The sequence below is a fragment of the Xylocopa sonorina genome, chromosome 9 (assembly GCF_050948175.1).
Source record: "Xylocopa sonorina isolate GNS202 chromosome 9, iyXylSono1_principal, whole genome shotgun sequence".
In the NCBI taxonomy this organism is placed as follows: Eukaryota; Metazoa; Arthropoda; class Insecta; order Hymenoptera; family Apidae; genus Xylocopa; species Xylocopa sonorina.
In genome coordinates this window covers 12,586,496-12,607,492 of record NC_135201.1, presented here as the reverse complement: position 1 = coordinate 12,607,492, position 20,997 = coordinate 12,586,496, and the positions used below count along the sequence as shown (strand labels likewise).

The following is a 20,997-nucleotide window of genomic DNA, read 5'->3' as shown; positions in this document are numbered from 1 at the left end:
GAGCGATCGAGAAAGAAAGAAAGAAAGAAAACCGGAGAGAGAGAGAGAGAGAGAGAGAGAGAGAGAAGTCGTGGGGTCCAGCAGCGACAGATAGAGATTTGATTCCGATTAGGGCACGGTGGTTTTTTAGCGCAGCGCGAGTTAACAGAGGGCCGAGTATGATCCATGCACGTCGGCGAGAATCAGGGATATCGCGTTCCAGGGCCTCAAGATCCAACCGGCTGTATCGAGTTTCGTCCCTCCTCGTGCACTTTTTGGGCCCTCTTTTCCTTCTGAATCCAGCCCAGTCTCGTCTCCCGCCCTCTTTTTCTTCTCCCCGTTGCTTCTTCGCTTTTTTCATGCCTCGCTAGAGCGACGGACAACCCGACAACCATCCCCGTGTTACGAAAACGGAGCAACCACGTTCATCGAAACGAAAAGTCATTTGCCATAGGTGTCGACGAGCGTTGACGACTAAACAGAGAGTGTGAGAGAGAGCGTTTCGGCACACGCGCTCGCGTGCTCGAAAGTGGATAATCGTAGTGGCTCGATTGTTGCGCGCAGCCGTCCATCTCGGCCTCGAGGTTAAGAAGCGGCGTGTTGCACGCGTAGTTTTCAATCGGAGCTCTCTCGCCTCTGATTCGAGGCCGTCGTTCCGACAACTTCCGCCGACTCCGATCGGCGGCTACCACCACCACCACCACCACCACCACCGTCGAGGCGACGGTGGTATTTTTCACTGAAATATTCCACCAGCGGGAATCTTCGAGGAGGCCGCTAATGTTTCGCAAAAGTTTCCGTACAATTTTTTATTGCCCCGCGGGGCAGCCAGGACACGACGACGTAATTAAATATCCGCGCGGTAATTAACGAGCTAGACCAAGACGCCATTAGTCGATCGTTGAACCGAGTCACGAGAGACACGCGAAAATAAATAAAGAAAGAAAGAAAGAAAGAAAGAGCAGCAGACACGCGTGCACCTATTCCACGAGTTGAAAGCTCGCGTGGTTTTTTACGATCGTTCGGGGGTTGGACAGACCGTCCGTGGTCGTCGTCGCGTGGAAAAAACTTGCCACCGTTCGCCATTCCCGAAGCTCGAACCGAATGATACGCTCGTACGTAGTTTATCACGGCCGATCGCCGTGAAATTCGTAACGAAAATACCGAGAGGCGACAAAGAAACAGATAAGATACAGCCGCGAGAGTGTTTACCCGAGTAAATGTGACCGATATCTTATCTCCCAATTTGTCGAGCACCCCGTGTTCACGATTTTCCTCGCCAAGGGAAAAAGCACGAACTTCAACCACGCCCTACCGTCCACGCGTTCGATAAATGATACATCGAGGAGGAAGAAAAAAAAAAAAAAAAAAAAAAATACAACTATCGAGAAGAAAAGCTGGTGTATGAGAAAAAGGTAAAGAAAACTACTTACTGTGAGCATAGTGCGCGGCCGTCGCGGGGTGATGCGCGGTTGGACCAGCGTGGGGGTAGTAATTCCTGTAATCGGTAGGATTTCCAACGACTCCGGCGACTCCTGCACCCCCCGAAGGCGGTTCCAAGGTGGACCTAGGCGGCTCGTACCACCTGGCCGCGCTCGACTCGCTGCTCATGTCCATCTTCTCGAGAATCCTCGTCCACTCGCGTTCCACAAGGGGTTCCTCGTCGATCCGGATCCTTCGGAAGGGGTAGCTCTCCTCAGCCGGGTACGAGCACCGGGATCAACGCGAGAGGGGAGTAACGATGGAGAGGGATTAGGAACGTTGCCAAAAACGCCTCTCTGCCGTAAGCGTGGTCCTGCCGAGGACGCGAGTCGAGATCATAGGTAATCCTGGCCGCTTCGCTCGCTATCCGAAGGAGAATCTGTCTGTAACGAGAAAACAAATGCGTTTCGTTCGATTAAAGGGACGGAGAACTTGCGGTGGAGAGGAATAAGAAGAGAGAGAGAGAGAGAGAGAGAGAGCCGGAAGAAAAAAACGTGTCGTACGCGGCGATTACGTAACATCGATATCATCGAGAGAGACGAGTAAGGGAACACCGGCGGGAACTCGAGACGAGGAGCCGGCGTCCGTCGAAAACCGCGGAATCCGGTTGCGAATAGTCGGTTTATCTCGTTACACGATTAGACGCGGATGAACGGAGACACGGGAACCGAACATCACTTTTTCCCTTTTCTTTTTCTTTTTTTTCTTTTTTCTCTCCTCACCAGCAACGTGTGCGGACGATCCGAGTCGTGTCGAGTCGAGTCGAGTCGAGTGTCCGGACGAGGCGCCTGCGCTCGTCTACCGACGAATTTCGTGCGAAAGGGACGAGGAACGCGGCTACGCGAGGCGAGGGAAAAGAGGCACTGCGTGATCCGAGAGGAGGCCGCGCGCGAACAGAGCCGATGGTAATCGGATCCCCATCGCGTTCTCCATCGATCGTTTCGCAATTTCGACGGTTCTTCCTTCCGGCCCCCGATGCTCGAACGATAAACGCGCGAACAAACGAAGAAATTCGCGGCCAAGACTCACCCGTCCGCGATCACGATAACCGATCAGCCCGAGAGATCTCGGTTAATTAGCTCCCGATCTGCGCGCTTCGGCCAGGCGACACCGATGCCCAGCCCACTCGACGATCGCGAGTGCCCCCCGAATCATTTATCAATCGGCTCCGTCGAGGCACCCGATCATCAAGGTCATCGTCGCGATGACGCAACCGAACCCCTCTCGACCGCCATTTCTTTCTTTCTATTTTTTTTTCCTTTCCTTCCTTCTCTCCACCCTATTTCCAACGTTCGTTTTTTCCTTCTCTCTGCCTTTTACAAAATACAATCCCCCCTCTCTCTCTCTCTCTCTCTCTCTCTCTCTCTTGTTAGCCCTCCGTTAGGAAAAGTTCCGAAAAAAATACACACGTATACCACCCGTAAGTTCGGAAATTATATGTCCAGGGCAAATAAAATACTCGAGAACAAGATCCGATAAGATAGACACAAAAAGCCTGCCGATAAGATTAACCGGGAATCGGCCGCGAGCGAACGATTAATTTTTCACACGTCCAACCTCTCTCTCTTTCCATACTACGCTTTCTATCGCAATTAGCCACGTAAATTGTAATTATTCGAAACGCGACTCGTAGCTACGATTGTTCCCCGTCAGGGTGGCAGAAAGAAAGGAAGGAAGGAAGGAAAGCCGACTCGCGAGTCGCTCGTTCGAGCCATTATCGCCGGGGCATTACGCAAACAAATAAACAGAACCGCGGACACATGAATATTTAACTCGTTCGATCCCCCTCCACGCGTGCAATTACGTTAAATTGCCGACTCGGCTCGGTCTAAGGTAACGACGCGTACGGAATATCCACGTGTCTCTCCAAATCGATCATCGATTGCTCGATCGCGCGTGCGTCTCTCGTCGAACTTCCAACCGGCGGATCCGAAAATAGCCTCGCGAAAAAAAAAAGGAAAAAATAGATGACGCGAATCGTAGAGATTACCAGCGGCGATATTTTCGAGCGATCACTCCGCCGATTCGTGAGGTGGGCCTGAACGAGTCGGTCATCGAGATAAGCTCGCTCCGAAACTCTGATAAACGAAAACTATCGGTCGTCTCCGGGTAGCCTCGCGACGATTAGAGGATCGAGAGGAAATATTCCACCGCGAGGAAAAGACCGTCTACGACGGATACGGTTGAATTTTTCTTCGACTCCGATCGATGCGAGCCCGTTATCGAGACACGAGGCACACTGTCAAAGGTTATTAGCGGCGCGTGGTTCAAAGTCTGACGGCGATTTCGCGCGAGAACGGTGTCCAAACGAGTCGCGACAGGTAGTACGAGACTTATCTCGGCGATAAGATTTCTCCCCGGAAAGTTCAGGGTGAAACCTCGCCTGGTTTTCACGGCGTGGACTTTTCCGCGTCCTCGCCGCCCGTTTCGCGGCGACGTTTCGCGATTTATCGCGACAGGTGAGACGGCGTTACATCATCGGAGCGGAAAAAAGAGAGAAAACAAGAGGGAAGGAAGGAAGGGGAAGCAGAAAAACAGAAAAAAAAGAAAAGAACGCGTCCATCGTAACGAGCCGACCGATCACGTATCGCGACGGCTAATCTTATCGAGATTCGTTAATCTCGCCCGGTCCGAAAACGGCGTCGCGATGCACGCGCGAACCGAAATCAGCGCCAATTCCGTTTCCCATCGAAGGGGTCAAAGTACGCGTCTCTCGACGAGTCCACGCGACGCGTTCGCAGAGAGATACCGCGTATCGCTCGATCTACGACGGTCGCCAGAGAAAACGAATCGAGAAGCGTGACGATCGATCGGGGATGGAAAGTCCGCGGAGAACAGATGGCTGGTACGCTCGAAGGGCGAGCGAGCGAGCGAGCGAGTGGCACGCGCGTCGATCGCGAGGGGGTTCGCACGCGATTTCTAGCCGACGGATCGAGCTCGATCGAGCCTCCGTCGAGAGTCGGCTATCTCCGGGAGTTTTCTTCGCCAGAGGATCCCGGAGGTTCAACGAACAACTGTTCTTTGATCTCGTGATTCGCGGTCTGAAACGATTCGCCGATCAACGGCACGGGAAAATCCGGTTTCGACGATTTCCAATGAAAAACTGCCGCGCGTCGACGGGCGAACGCGAGGTTACCAAGAATTTCCGCGCTCCAGAGATGCTTATTCGCGATCTGGCCGACCGACGATTCGATTATTCATAATAGAAACAATGGCCGATGTTATCTTTCGCGCAACGATCATCGATGCCATTAATATCCGTGGGTAATGATAGGCGCGCGCGTTTTCTACGTTCGACCGCGAGAGGATGCGAAGAGAGAGAGAGAGAGAGAAAGGAAAAGAGAGAAAAAAAAGTGCAATTAACGCACGCGTCCGCGAGTTTTCCGTCCGAGTGTTCATTCACGAACTGTCATGGTTCTCGATTAAATTCACTCTTCCGTAAAGCGAAAAAAGGAGAAGAAAAAAAGAAAAGGGACGCGAGGAACGGCGAGTTAATTAGAAATAAAAATCGACCTCGCGCGCGTAAAAATCGATCGATGCCCGGGCTCGAGAGAGAGGAGAGTCGAGCCGGCGGAGCGTTTCGCTCGGCGCGAAGAATGTTTATCGCGAAGAAACGAACGAGTTGCTTCGAATGCATCGTTGCGCTAATAAGCGGAGGCATTTCGCGGTTAATAAATGAAAACAGAAACCGGGCGGGCGTCTATTATACTTGCAAATTACCAATTATAGGCCGCGCAAACTGCCGGCCGATATTCCCTCCCTTTTGCGCCGGAGAGCCACCCCGCGGCTTTTTCCCTTCGAAAACCACCGACTGACCGCTCTCCACCGTCAGATTTCGCGAGATCTCTCTCTTTCTTTTTTCATTTTTTATTCACCGCTCGTCCAACGAATCGAACGCGACGTATCTTTCACCCGACCTTCGAATTCCTCGATCGTTTCGAGAAATAAGCTCACGATAATCGCGCGACTCTGCGATGCGCGCGTTCCTCCTGACAAGTTACGGAGTTAGTGCGACGATCGTTAAACCGAGACGCGGCTCTACCCCCCAAAAACGAGATTACCTACCGTCACCGGAATGAATCATTCCCGGTGACGTCATCGATAAATCCATCGGTATCGGTCAGGCGTTTCGTCGAAACGGACGCCAAAATACGAAGAACGATACGAGCGCTCGATTCTCGTCGACTCGGGACGCTTCGAATCGAGAAATCGTTCCGCGTCGACGGATTTCATCCCCAACAGGCAAACGACTCCGGACAGAACAAAGGAGAATCCTGGTGGCGGCTCGCGCGCGGAAACCCCTGACTCACGGACGCGTTCTCGCGTCGGGATCCTTCCGGTTTACCTAACCGATCTACCTGCGCCGACGGAATCCGATCGACTCTCTCTCTCTCGTTCTCCTCCGGTTTCGTGGAAATCGAGGCGTTACGCGATCGACCGTAACGAGTTATTATTCGCTGGTCCGTCTCGTGGAAAGTATTACCACCCCAGCGGTCCCTCTACCTGATCCGACGAACGGCAACGGACTCGGTCGTTTTCGGAGCAGCCACCGCCGCGAGCTTGGCGAAGGGAAGCCGAGGATAAACAGCGGAGCGTGAAAAGGCATCGACGACCGTCGGCGCCATCTTTCCACACCACTCGCGCGAACAAACAACAAACCGTTTCGCGACCGTCGAACAGACCTACGCCGAGTCAACGACCCGCCTCGATCGGAGCGCTCCAACTCGCAAAGTTAAACCCGCTCGACTCGCTCGATTCGCGGTTCGAAGGGAAAGAAGGACGATATGAATGGCAGGCTTACCTGAAAGTTTTCGACGTTATCAATCCCGTGCGGCGCGGTAGATCGCCGCGCGGCGGTCTTCGCTGTTTTGCTCGTGGGCGCGTTTCAAAATCTCGTTATCACTAAGTTAAGCACCAAGAAGACACTGCACTGTACACACACACGGCACATCGTGGCGTTCGGATGGGTTCCCCGTCCGTCGAGAGCTTGGGCAGAGCCCACACCCCTCTCTCCTCTCTCTCTCACCGCGGCGCGTCGGCCGGTGCGCGACGAGGAAACGAATCGTCCACGGAAAATCGTCGTCCCACGGGGACGCAACTGGGGCGTCGGATCTCGAGGAGCGAAACCTGCGACGGAGCCGCTTCTTCGATACGCGACGACACTCTCCTCTCTGCCTCGTTCCTCCTGCTTTCGCTTCTGCCGTCCGTTTTTCTCTCGCTCGGCTGCTCGATCCGCGGGCGGGTGGGGTGGTTCACTCGGAGGTGTACAGAGAGAGAGAGAGAGAGACAGACAGAGAGAAAGAGAGAGAAGATTTTTGGAAGCACGCGCGCGCGCGCACACAAACTCGAGTCGATGCGACTATCGTGGCACCCGGCGCGGAACTAAGGCGAACGAAAACACCGGCCTCGACGTTCCCCTCGCGTTCACCGCCGTTCGGTAGCGCTCGTCTCGGTTCGGAACCGTTCGGCTGCGGGAAGCCGCGCCCACCGTCACGGGACAGCCTACTGGCGGGCGTTTACTCGGATCCCCCACCGCCGAGTGGAACCAGAAACGCGTACCCAGCCGCCGTTCGTGTTTTGCTTCTCCTGTCAACACTCGCCTTCTCCTTTCTTCCGACCGCCGCGCGATCGGGCTCCCTCTCTTTTCCGAACGCCCGCGATTTTTCTCTTCCGCTCGAGCCGCCGTTTTTTTTCTTCTCTCCTCCTCGACGATCTCTCGCGACGTTTTTCGCATAGCGATCGAGGTTTCAGGACGTGGCTCGAGCTGTCGATCGATCGAACGATACGAGAGACGCGGGGTGGTGATAATAAACCGGGGGGAGGGGGAGATATTTGGCGTCGGATCGGGCGGGTGCGTTTCGCGGGCGTTTTCACGCGCCGCTCTCTCTATCGTCCGACCGATCGGCGATCTTGGCGCGGGGCACGCGCCAGTGGCGCCTCCCGTTTTCCTCGATCCGATCTAAATTTCGGTCGAGCGACCGCGAAAGGCATCTATCTCTCTTCGATTGCTCGCGCGTACGGGGCACACCTGCGCGGCGGAGAAGGCACGTGCTCGCGCGCACGGAATCGTAAGAGGGAACGATCAGATCGGCGCGCTGATCCGACGGAATTATTCAACACCTCCCTGGCTGCCGGCCGGGATCTAGATAATATTCGTCGTCCGCTCGATAAGCTCGATTTCACGGGCCGGGGGACGCCTTTGCGCCACTCGTCCGTCACGAGGAGGAGAACGCTCGAATCGTCGAAAAAACAGTTGGCGCTTCGCGGCAATCTTGGTCGAATTTGTCGCGCGAATATTTCCAGTCCCCGAATGGAAAGGGTTATTGACGCGTTCGAGGCAGATGGAACGATTTGGCAGCGTCGAGTCGTCGTGGTAACTCCGCCGATCGGCTGGCGAGAACCGCGTTAGATTCTCTCCTCGAGGAACATTGAATTCGCGGCGACGATCGTTCGTTTCCGGATGGGACGCGCGCGAAACCGGGAGTCGAGAGAAAAAAAAAAAAAAAACGAAAAAAAAAGCAGAGCTCGGAACCTGTTGGGAGCGGCGTTGAGGCGGCTCGCGTACAAGCGTGGCCGCGTTTCCGTCAGCCGATCTTGATGCCCGCGGCCTATCTAGATGAGATACGACGATTAAGATACACGAGCGGAGGGCCCACCCCACGAAATCCAAAGACCGAAAAGCGAGCGGAGATGCGGCGCGTTACGGGTTGGCCTAGGTCGTGGCATCCGATAGGGAGAGCGACTTTTGTGATCCGCTCTATCGCGATCGAACCTCGCGGGAGCCCGACGATAACGTCGTCGAACGGCGTTAACGAGCCAATCGTTCACTCGCGCGGTTGGTATTTACCGTTGATTATCTTTATCCGGAGAGGAGAGAGCCTGGCTGCCTAAACGGCGGATTCGAAGGAATCGGTGGTAGAAAGAAAAAAAGAAAAAAAAAAGAAAATAGGAGGAATCTCTTGGGTGGTAAAAAGGCGAAAGAGAACGCGCATGGGTCCTTCGAACGAAAAGGATCCCGTGGCGGGAAGGACGCGCGTGTCCTCGGTTTCGTAGCGGTGCGGTGGTGGTGGTGGTGGTGGTGGGGTTTACGAGCGGCGGTGTGCGTGTCTCTGCCTAGCTGGTGGGAGAAAGGGACGCGAACGGGTTGGCGGCGTTGCCGGGTCGCCGGGTGGCTGGAGTACCGACGGAGAGTACAACCGAACAATCTGTAGAAGCTTGTTCGGGACGAGAGAAGTCCGTAGATCAGCCAATCAGATAGGCATACCCCCCCTCTCGTCCATTGTCACAAAATGGCGGCCCTAAATCAGCCAGACTCCGCCTATCGCGGACCCCCACCCTACCTACCTTCCAGCGCCGCGTCATGAAAAACTCCGCCTATCGATTCATTTTTACCGCTCTTGTTTCCCCTCTCTTCGCCTTCTCTCTCTCTCTCTCTCCCTCTCTCTCTTCCGCTCTCTCACTTTTCGGTTCTATCTCCTCGAGAGAGTCCTTCCGAGATCTCCTCCCCCGACATACGGAGCGTGCATCTCGATTCTCTCCCGTTACGCGAGCCGGGAAATCGATGGAAAACATCCCACCGACGTTCGTCTCGGGATCAAAGGGTCGAATCGTTTCGAATGGAACGGATGGAAGCCACCGGGTCTCCAACCAAAATTACCCTTCGTTTACCGCCTCTGCCTTAATTGCCTCCGGTTTAATCCTAATCCTGTCTCTCCTAATTCTCCTCGCCGCTTTGCCCATTTTCGATTTTCTATACGCGGTAGCAGAAAGGGGAGGGAGAGAGAGAGAGAGAGAGAGGAGCTACTCGATTATTCGTCCCGCGTGCTTCCATTCGGGATAATAAATCGAGGTCGATATCTCGCCTCCCGGAAGACTCACGTACGACCTCGCGTGATCTACGACCGATGTCGTCCGACTTTGTCTTTTTTTCCGCCTCTCGAACGACGTCGAATAAAAGATCGACGGCGCGACAGACGCGGAAGAGAATCGCGATATTCGTAGGGTTCCGGCTACTCTGTTTATCGGTTAGTTACGCGACGAGGATAAGCCAATTCGCCGATAATTTTCTGTCTCTGTACGCGCGCGTGACCTTAGGTTCATCGGGTTGGCGCGTTATCGCGGATACTTGCACTTTCACCGAGCGCGTATTTTAACCAGGACACCCCGCACACACCTCGCGTTTATCCAGATTTACCGAAACCAGCCTTCGGAATAAGCGGCGCGCGAAATAATCCCAGTCTCCCGCCGGGGTCGGACCTCATTACCGTTAAATGTGTTCCGAAACTCATTTGCTCGGGCAACCAGGCCGGGAATAAAGTGCGATCGAATTATTTGTCGACCGCGAGAGTTCGTTTTCGCCTGGCCGTTCCAACGATTGAATCAGACCTCTAACGATTGCTCTATTCACTGCCCCCGTTGTTCTCTCACCCTCTAATCGCCGTCCCGCGCGATACGCTCGACGATTCTCGAATCCGCGCGGCGAGCTGTCCTGAAAAATCTTCGCCAACCCTGGAGAGGAACAATAAAATCATTAACGAAGCGTTCTCGGTTCCTTCCTGTTTTTCCTCGAAACCGATCCGCAATAAAAAGCCCCCCCTAAACGAGAACGTTGCTTATCCGTTCACGACGAGACCACCGCGGCCAGTTTCTCGGTGGTCGATCGACGAAAAGCGCCGCTTCCAAGAGTCGTAGAATTCGAAGCGTAATGAGGCTTCGCCTAATTGCCAGCCGATGACTCATTGACTATTCCCATTAAGCGTCATTAGCGAAATTACGAAACGTTTTGTAAGCGGTAGCCTGCTTAATGTCCGCTAATAACTCTCTTCCCCGACTTTCGGGACCCGGCTCCGCGAACTTGTTCAACGATTTCGAACGGTGGCAGCGGCTCGTTCGTAAACAAATTCCTCGATAAGTCTGGCCGCGAGATAGGCGGCCTGGAAAAGTTATTATCAGCGAGAATTTGACTTTCGCGAGAGAGCCAGCGAAGAAAAAGAAGTCTCGCTATCTGAAAGAATACCCCGGAGAATGTTCGCTCTTCCTCTCTCTCTTTCTCTGCTTCCTTTTTCTTCCGCTCGTCCATTTCCACCGTTCGATACCACTTTTTTCTCTCCCGTGTACTCTCAGCTATCCATACGCTTTTTCGAACGGACCCTCTCTCTCCATCGATCGGCTCGAATCGTTTCCAAAAACTTTTCGACTCTCGTGGCAACGGGTTTTTCTCGAGGAAACGATCGATTTGTCCCCGGCATTATCGCGAACCGCAAGAGCAAAGCGAAACGGGTATCGTTTACGGGGTAAGCCTACGGCTAGCGATCGCGGGGAGAGGGTTCGAGAAGAGCCAGGCGTTTCCACCCTCGGTAGGGAGAGAAAGGGCCGAAAAAAACAACGAGCGAAGCTTTCCTTCGAGCAGGCCGTCATCCCCTTGCCCTTCGGCTCGGTTAATTTACGACGTTTGCTTTTCGAACGCGAGGGCCACTCGACTTCTCCGCGTTGCGTAACCTGGACTCGTAACGCACAAACACCTTCCACGGGTCCTGACCGCGAGATCCGACGTTGCTCGTTAAGAAGGACATCGATATCCCGACCGGGCGACAACCTCTCTGGTCAGGTAACCGGGATGCGAAGAAAAAAAAAGGGGAGAGAAAAGAAAAGAGGGGAAAAAAAAAGGAGGAACCGGTGGAACCTTTTGTTTTTCGCGGGGGATTCGAGAGGAGTTTTTCCGCGCGGCGGGTTGATTTAGTGCGCCTCTTGGCTGGTGGACTCCTAGTCGCCTACGGTTGACCCTTTTGTTTCACGGGCCGAGAGCGTGTAGCTCGTAACAAATGGAACAAGCTTCTCGTTCGAACCTCGGCTAGTTTAATGAGAAAGAACGAGCCTCTTGTTCGCCAGGCTGCTTTACACGTTTCGGGACGCGAGTGGATTTCTTTGGTTCACCGTTTCGGTAACGCGTCCTGCAACGAAACGAGCCGCGTCGTTTCGCGCGATTAGAATTCGCGCCACCGTTCCGTGCGTCCCATCGATCGGACGCGCCGTCCGATTTGTCGAGCTGAAAACGATAGGCGGCTTCTGGCCCGGCGATGATCGCCACGATAATCGAGAAGATAAGGGGGGAGGAACGCGGAGCGAGGGCAGCGAAATATCATGTCGGCTTTCAGCCCGCAAAAAATCCAATTCCTGCAGAGTCACAGCTCTCCCGCCTCTGCGTACAGAGCGTTTCCAAAGTGGCCACCTCGACACCCGTCAGATTCGTTCGCGAAAACGAACTCTCGAGCTGTCGCTGGAAACTGCTCGACTTTCCACCGGTCGACGGAATCGCGAGGCTCCGCGTGGCCACGATTCGCGAGCGATCGATTCGCGAGGGTTCGAGGGGGATGAGAAAGTTTGGGAGGACGCTGTAGGGATTTTTCGACGGGGCGATGTACAGCGGACTCGAAACGAGTAGGACTGGAGTAGGTGGGCGCCGATGGTAATGTATAGACGCGTGTCGGGAACGTGTTGCATGGAAGACCGGATGGTAGGTACCCGGAAAACGAGTGGTCCATGGACGGGCACGGGATGAGAAAAAAAAAAAAAAAAAAGAGAGAAAAGAGAAGAAAAAAAGGACGACCCGGCTGGTCTCTGTGATTACGCTAATGCACCGACCGCGAGGATGCTTTCTACTCGCGATACTTCACCTGCCTCTTGAAATGTTCTCTCCGCTCGCGTTTCTTAAATAAAACCAGCTCCTTGTCGAAGCCTTCGACCGGAACCGAGTAGGTATAGACACGGTGTACCGGCGACTCGCCTAAACAAAGGTTCAAAGAAATTTCCCCGTCGCGACGGTTCCATCGGACCGATCTTCGACGATCGATCGTTCATCTGTTTGCGTATAAATGGTAACTGTACGTGCCTCTCTTTTGTCCAACGACGTTGACGACGACGACGACGACGACGACGACGACAATGGCCACGAGAATAGGAACACTTTGGAACGTGTGCCTGCACTCTTTCGTTCCGCGGGAGCAAGGATTTGCGTGACGTTCATCGAGCAGATAGCATCTCTCACCCTGTGCTTACCCTACTTTACTTTCCGAGCTCTTTGGTCGAAAGCGAATCTCTGGAAAATCTCGAATTCGATCGCGAGCCAGCCAAGAGAGAGCGTTGTTTCGCAAGAAGCTGGCTACGACGACGACGACGAGGACGAGGAGGACGACGAGGAGGACGTAAAAAGAGGAGCAGAAACGGGGAAACGCGCGGAGAGCGAGGAACGCGGAGAAACTCCTTAAAGCTGCTCTCGGTGGGATCTCGAAAAGGGCAAAACATAAAGCACGCGCACCGCCACGTACAATATGTTCACCGTTCCCCGGCGAGGAGCTTCCTCTTTCTCTCTCTCGCCCCCTCGGGCCCGCGTTCCGCCACCGAACGTTCTCTTGGAAGAAACACAAAGCCAGGCCGGAGTTATCTTGATGAACCCTAAGTACTACAAGACCTATTTGGAGGAGAGATAGGTCCGGTCGCGGTGGCGCGGGTAGGCGTACCACGAAGGAAAGGCGAAGGTGGACGGAGGAAGGTAAAAAGGAACGCGAGGGGGGAGGGAGGGGAGGAGGGCGCAGCAGCGTCCACCTTGGAAAAGAGATCTTTCACGGTTGTCGATGCCACGATGATAAGAGGACGGCGCATTCTCCATTGCTACTCTTTTTACTACCAACGATGCTTCTGCGCTTTCGCGTCCGATCGCTGACGAACCAACTCGGTGCGAGTACCTGGCCTCTGGTTCCGTTGTCGCGCACCTGGACGCCGAGTCCAGGTTCCTCGAGCTTCTGAAAACTTTTCCTATATATATAACTATAGCTGTAGCTAGAGAGAGAGAGAGAGAGAGAGGGAGTTAACCTAGTCTAGCTGCGAGTAATTAACGATCCAGATAAGTTAAGCCGACCCACGGACGAAGATGGGAGGTCTGGCAATTACGTTGCGGCGACGTCGGCAGACCGAGGTCGTCCAAGGGCGTGACAGCGTTCCGTTGTCATTTTCGTAGTCGCTCGCAAGGAACGGCAAGGGTTCCGAGGCGGCCACGCGCTGGCATAAATCATCCTGCAGAAATTTTCGACGGCCGATTTAACCGGAATCCGGGCTGAGTTTGGCTTCCGTCTCGTGCCGATACGTCCATCGTGCGGAGGAGAGGGTATCCGTTATAAGTTGAGGAAAAAGCTTTCGTTCGACGAGAGACAAGATCGAGAATTACACGTACGAAACGGCTAGAAAATGAATACGGATAAGCTGGGAGCGTCGAGCGGATGGACGGGGCCGAGGTTCGTATCCGAAGGAGATCGAACTGACCGGGCACTTATCTGCTGCTGGTCCCAACGAGATAACCGCTGCGTGGTTTTACACGGTGTCGGGGCGTGTCGAAGATACATCCAGGGTTCGGGGGGCTCTTTCCTCGTTTGTTCGAAATTGAAGTTTATCGATGCGCCTGTTGTCCGTTCGTTCTTATCTACCAGGCGTGGCCCAGCTCTCGTGCACAGCCTCGGCCCTTTTACCGCCGACACGAGCCGGAAACACGTGTAATCTCGCCAATTCGAAAGGGTTTTCCCGGACCTATCTCTCTCTCTCTCGCTCTCTCTCGATGGTATCTCGACGCTCGAACTCGGCTGACTCTCGCGGAGAGGGTGGTAACAGAGGCGATAAATGAATAAAAATGGCCGGTCGGCCTGATTCGGAGACATTGAATTTTTTTCGGGTCGGACGAATTTATCGGAGGAAAAAGTTTCGAGGCGAGGACGTTTCATATTTTCATGCAAATACCCCACGAAGAGGGGGCAGAGAGTCTCGAGAATGGTTTTAGGGTGAAAGGGGATGCCTGGGTAGATTGTAAACCAGGCGCCAGGCCTTGTAACCTCTAAATACTGTGTCTCCCTTTCCCTTTCCACCCGCGTCCCCTTTCCTAACCCCGGTTAGGAAACCTCCACGGCTTCGTCTTGCACCGCAACACTTCTTTTCACCCGCTTCCTCTGCCCCCGTGTCGTTTACGATGTCTTTATACATTCACGCTCGACGGCTTTTTGTGTCGGCGCACAATCGTCTACGTGACCGCGCATAACACGCGCTCCTCCTCCCGTCGTTCGATCGATTCGGTTTCCCGAAAAATAATTTTCAAGAATCCTCCATCGGTGAATTTTCGCCAGGGGGTGTGGGGAAGCCGATTAGTCGGCGGAACCGTGTCTCATCCAGCTTAGCTCGCAGGTACGCGTCTTCTCGGACGTCGCCCCGAAATGTCGCAATGTCTTACGTGTCCAGGACCCATTGTCCTTGTCTCCGGCACCCTGCCTGCGCTTCACCCTCCCCTCTCTCTACCTACGTTCCGAGAGAGTCCCGTAGGAACGAGACGAGCTACGCTCACTTCTGTATACCTTCGGCGCGAATACCACGGTTTTATGGTCGGTCGTAGCTGATTTATGGACGGTGCAAACCCCGTAAAATGTAAAAAGCGTCTCGTGCTCACGTGAGAGAGCCCCCCCCCCCCCCCCTGCCATCTCGTCCACCCTCGCGTCCGACGCTGGGAACGGCGATTTATTCGTCCATCTTTCTCGTTAACGAGCTTTTCCACCGCCTCTCGCGCACCAACCGAACTCGCTCCTCGTTATATTCGTTTCTCCTCTTTCCGATCCGACTCGACGCGAGAGAAACGTAATCCGCACTTCCGCGTGGAAAACAGTCGAGGTACGGCGAGGTACGAACTGTACCTCGGACGCGTCCGAGGAGCTATATTGTCATAATTGATCTGGCAGGGTATCGATTTCAGCGGTCGTAAATAACGATCCACCCTTCGATGCGGGGTGTCCTTGTGACTCGAGCTGTTTCGTATTCTTCCCGGGGATTAGGGTAGTGCGGGCGATACCTTGGAATTTTATGGCCGTCCTCGAACTTGTCTGCTCTCTCGTTCGCTCCGAAGGTAGCCCTCTCCGACTGTTTTTTTTTTTTCTCCTCTCCCTTTTTCGTTGTCCCTCCTCCTTTTTGTCACCGCGACTCATTGTCGACGAACAGAGGAGAGCGCAGGAGAAGTCGGCCGTTTAAAGGCGTTTTACGAGGCTGGTTAAAAATTATTAGCGCCGTTTCGAAACTCCTTCGCATGCGAATTCGCTCGCGACAGCGATCCCGGCTACCCTGTAATTACGAAACGAGAAAGAGAGAGAGATATAAAGATAAAGAGAAAGAGAATGAGACGCGGCGCGGCTCGTAAGGCGGTTTAATTACTCTAATTGCGGTCAATCGCGGGGCGATTAGCGTCTGACACGTGACGAACGCCGAATTCCTCTCTAATAACAGGTCCTGCCGAGAGGCCCTCCTTTCACCGGACCCCGTCCTCCTTTTCCATTTTATACTCGGCTCGCACGCCTTCCTCCCTTTCTTTCTTTCTTTCCTTCCTTCCTTCCGTCCTTCCTTCCCTCTGTTCCCGATGATTCGGTGATCTATGGTTATACGGTAGCCCGGCGCTAACAATCGGAACAGTCAAACACCGGAAGCCCGTTTCGTCTAATTTCTGTTATTACGCCTCGATATTTTCCACGTTCCCGACAGCTCGATCCATCCGGGCCTCGTTCCATCCAGCCTTCGTAATTGCCGGCTTCGGGCCTCGAAACACCCAGAGAGAGAGAGAGAGAGAGAGAGGGACTGGTATTTTTTCGGTGATGAATCGACGGGCAGAAAAGATTCGACGAGACGCACGTGGACGCCAGAGAAAACGGAAAAACAAAGAGCGAACACGTGTAAATCGAGGAAAAGCAAACGCACCGAGAAGCGGGTATATTCCCGCGAGTACGACGAAGGAGGAGGGTTCGAAGGTAAATCCTGGTCCTCCGTAGGGACGCGATTTCCACGGTCCTCGATCCTTCGTACAGCCGTCCTGTGTACGGAAAACGAGGCACGCCTACCTCGTTATCGAGCACGAGCGTCTCTGTTATCCCCTCGTGAGTTCTCTTCCGGGTTTTCGTGAATCAGGCAACCTTGCCCAACTACGCGGAGACAAAGCGAGTCGGAGGAGAAGAAGAAGAAGAAGAAGGAATCGCTTTGGTAGGACGTGGAGTGCGGCGCGTGGTCTCTCTCGGCTTTCATTGGCGGCACTCGAGGTATCGGGCAAGTACGAATGCACTTGTCCGAGCCGTACGGGCTGCATTAAACGCTTTAGCGCCCTCGACGCGGCAGCTATAGATGTCGATAGGGCAGATCGTGGCCCTCCTCGAGCCGGCACTCGACGGCCTCAGGGGTGAAAAAGGTAACTTGAGTTTTGCGACGGCGGTGTCGAGTAGAGAACCTTTTCATCAACGGAGCCGGTTGCGCACCGGCGCTACTCGCATCTTTTCTTCATTGTCGTGTCACGAAGGACGATGACGCCCGGAAGCGCGGCGTGTTCCACTCCACTTTTCTCCAGGCTGAAGAGAACGGCTCGTCGTCTCGGGCGGTGCTCGTCCCTCGCCGGCTACGGAAAACCAAATAGAAACGCGGTGAAAAATCTCTTCGCTCCGCGTCCGCCTTCCGCGTCTCGTTAATTAACGCCGCGGGGCTCGATTAACGCCAAGTCAAAACACCTGGCGCGAATTATCGGCCAATTACACGTGCCATTAGAGGAGAGCCCCGCGTTGACTTTAAGCGAAACAGAGATCGCTCCCGTCTCCGATAGAGTGCTCGTGAACCGTCGAGCGGAACAGACTGAGAGTGTGTGTGTGTGTGTGTGAGAGAGAGAGAGAGAGAAAGAGGGAGAGGAGGGGGTCGGTGTGCAATCGTCTAATTTACGCAAATTGCAAATCTGCCCGGCCGTTCTCCGTCGCTCTCACGGTGTGTGTTACGCGGGTAATGTCGACGATCCCCGGGTACGCGGGCGCAAACTAAGATCTAATAAAGCGACAAATCAGCCTAACGAGCGACACACGGACGCTGGAAATGCGGCTTAATGCGGCACGGCCCGTACGTTGGATTAACGCCGCCACTAATGGCTTTCCTATGCACGTTGCTACCGCCGTCGCATTCCTAGACGCGTATGATTTTCCTTATCTCCGTGCTCGAATTCGGGATGCTTCTCCGCCCCCATCCGCCACCCTCTCCGAATCCTGGTTCCGTTCGCGACACAACCCTCCGCGTCGAAGAATGCTGCCGCGGAGCTGGTGGATCGAAAATAGATTAGTATAAAAGTGAACGCCGCCGCGGGGCGAACAGAAACGCGGCGCGTTTCGAAACGGTAGCCTCGGTCTCGGTACGGTCGTTAGCGAATTAATTGAACCGAGTATTTATGCGCGCATTATGCGACGCGTCGAGGGATAAGACTTTCGGTCAGGCCTGCGGCTAATTGAAACGCCACTGCGCGACCGATAAGCCCGATTGCGACGGAGAGTTATGAGACAATATTATGAGGCGTCGTACGTCAAGCTGAAATTAATTTCGGGCATCGCTTCGCAGCGTTCCGCCGGCCAGATACCGCTCTGCCCGTCTCTATACGTCATCGCGATGTAACCGCGACCCCGCGTTTCCACGCGTCGCCGACTCGTCTTCCTCCCTCGCTCCGTTCCGTGGCGAACTGGCAAAAATTCCCGTCGCCTCGAGCAGATGGCCGCGAGGAACCGCGACGACACCCCAGAGGGACGTCGATAAAATAATTTCTACGTCAACACCGGCGATCACGACAGATGCGTCGCACGTTAGTTTGATCCGGCCAATTGACCTCCGCGGGTGGTCCCGTCGCGGGGCCGAAATCTACCCTTAACGGCTGGCCTGGGGCTGGTAAACAGTCGCGGCTCGGTCCTCCAGTGTCCCGTCCGACCACAGAGCGGACCGTCGTACGATTTCCGCTTCGAGTCGAACAAGCGAACGCTTCGTACGCGCGCGCAAGCGTCTCGTAATCGGCTACGAGCTTTTTACCCGACGGGACGGATTTATTATCGCGGGGATCAGTTAAGAATCTTGTCGCTCGACACTTCCTGCGATACGCTCGACGAGCGAAACACACTGGTCCCCGATGCGTGAAGACGCGCAGCCAATTACTTGCGCGGTATCGCCGGAGAACGATCTATACGATGCTCTTTAGCGAAATTTTAAGAAGCTACCGCGTGACAGCGAAAGCTCCGGCGGGACAGCCAAAACGAAGAAGAGGGAACGGACGAAGGGTCCGGCGGGGAAGAGGAGAGGAAGAAAAAGATAGGAGAGAGAGAGAGAGAGGGAGAGAGGGAGATAACTAGGGTGGACGCGCGCGAAACAAAATTCGAACGGAGAAGCGGAGAAGGCATAAATCAGACGAGGGAGGGGGGCAGGCAAAGGTACCGCGGAATACAAAACAGCAGAAGAAGGATCTGAGACCGGCCGACTATTTTCCAATAATTTACCCCGTCGGGTGGTGTGCTCTGGGTGGCGGTTTTCCGGGAGGGGTAGGTGCCGGTGGTACTGGTGCTCGAGCGCACAGGACTGACACTATCGCGGCCATAAATACTGGGGAGCAGCCTCTGACGTCACCCGGCGAGGGCCCGATATTATACTTTATCTCGAAACTAATTCCCCGCGACCAGATTTATTGCAAGAAAGGGGTGAAAAAAATACACCTTCGCCGACCTCCCTCTCACTTATCTGGCTGATGGAAAAGTAACGAGCGGCCTCTCTCTCTCTCTCTCTCTCTCTCTCTCCCTCTTTCTTGAGCGTCGTTCCGCGGTGTCTCCGCCCTCTGGAAAATCCAAGAATTTTTCCACGTAGCCGCGCGGAGTTTATTGCCAGAGAAACAGGGTGTCCGTCGCGGAAACCCCGGAATTAACCCGGAGAAAATACCCGGTAGAGAAAGAACGGGATGAGAAATTTCCCGGACAAAGGCTCGCGGGTCCTCGTCATCGTCGTCTCGCGGAGTTATCTGCTCCGAGTAAGAGTAACGAGGCATATTTCGCCGGCGCGGCGAGATAAACGCGCGGTTACAAGAAATTCGAATACGTCGACGGCAGGCGATTTCATTTACGCGAACGAATAAATAAGCTGCCCGTTCGCGCGTCGAACGGGTTTCGTCGAAGATATCGTTTGGCTTCCGGAACGCTTTATGGGAATTTCTCTCGCGGGTTTTTACTGTTTTTAATTCTTCCGTCGTTCACGGAAATATACGAGTGCGAGAGGTGGAGGAGGAGGAGGAGGAGGAGGAGGAAGAGGAGGAAGAGGAGGAGGAGGAGCAGTCCTGGAGAGGATCCCGGGCCAGGACGGCAGCCATATAGAGGCAACGATATATGTATATCAGAGATATCGGCGTTATCTGCGGGCCAGATATATCGAACTCGTATACTTCGGCAGGAGGACGCGGCCAGAAAGACATTTTTACGAGGAGCCTGCGGGATATGCGTGCAAATACTGGCAATATATCCTATTGCCCGACCGACCGACAGTCATTCTCCTGTGTGAAATATTTTAACCGCAGATAACGATTCCATTATTTTATTCCGCGCGCCCCGTACTTCTCGCTCCGTCCTTCGTTTTCAATTAAATAATCTCGTGGCTGCGTCTTGACGTCGCGCGCGGCAAATCGAACCGAGGAGGAGGAGGAGAAAACCTCGAGAAGCGTAAACCGTACCCTAATCTCCGCGTTCGCGAATGCCTCTCTCTCTGTACGAGAGAAAAAAAGTCGGCGCGGTGCAAAGGACGCGCGCGCGTACGAGACGCGCCAGAGAGGCGAGTCTCGCGTTTTTTACATTTTTACTCGCCGCTCTCCTTTCCTTTTCCCCCCTGGCAGCCACCATCGCAACCGAGCAACGGTGAACGAACGCGCACACGATCAACCCCCCCGACACACCGGCTCGACCCACCCCCTCGGCTGGCCGCGTATTTCACATTCAAAGCGTCCCCCAACGAGACCGCCGGACTCACCCCTTCGCGGCCTCCTGGACAGGCTTCCAGCCGTATCTCTGCGCTTCAAGGAATATAAAAACCCGCCCTCTCTGGCTCCGCGCGCTACCAGACACACCGGTGCATCCGTGGATTGCACCTGCACGCGTCGCTGCACCGGCTTTAATTTAGAAAATAATTAAACCGCAAAATTAAACCAACCCCTTTTACTTGTACGCCTTCCCGCGAGCCTCTCTCCGTTCCCTTTCCCTTTCCCCTCCCCTACACCCCCGCGCGCTCGATTCTCCGACTTTTCATTTCTATCCACCACTAAATTTCCCTCTAATTCCCCGTTCGTCGTTTCACCTCCCTCCGAGCATCGGTCCCGGGCACCGGTGTTCGTTCGTTCGTTCGTTCGTTTCTCTCTTTTTCGTCGGCTCGCGTAACAACACCACGGAAGGGGTACACGGCCGATAGTCGGGTCTATCTCTGGCCGTCTCCCGCCCGCACGGCGAACCGGAGGGAAACGTGCATCCCGTATGTGGGGACAGAAACGTGACTCGAGCCTCGGGTAGGGGTAATTGGAAGTACAAAGAGAATAGACACGGATAACCGATGTCTCCATTAAGCGTTCGCCGATTGCGGGCTGCACGCTCGACTACGCTCCCTCTTTCGCGCGGACCTCGCTGAATTCGATCACCCTTCTCCCCGTCCCACCACCGC

The 20,997-nt window shown here is 54.4% G+C and overlaps 1 protein-coding gene across 5 annotated transcripts in view; it reads right to left on the bottom strand.

Annotated features, from left to right (window-relative positions):
• Window positions 1-1,629, bottom strand: part of LOC143427070 (uncharacterized) — a 35,424-nt gene extending 33,795 nt beyond the window's left edge. For all 5 annotated transcript variants that reach the window (XM_076900925.1, XM_076900922.1, XM_076900926.1 and 2 more), the window contains exon 1: window positions 1,413-1,629. In XM_076900925.1, coding sequence (XP_076757040.1) covers window positions 1,413-1,596 — 184 coding nt within the window. In that variant the 5' untranslated portion in view covers window positions 1,597-1,629. The remainder of the gene's footprint in view (window positions 1-1,412) is intronic.
• Window positions 1,630-20,997: the final 19,368 nt, after the last annotated feature.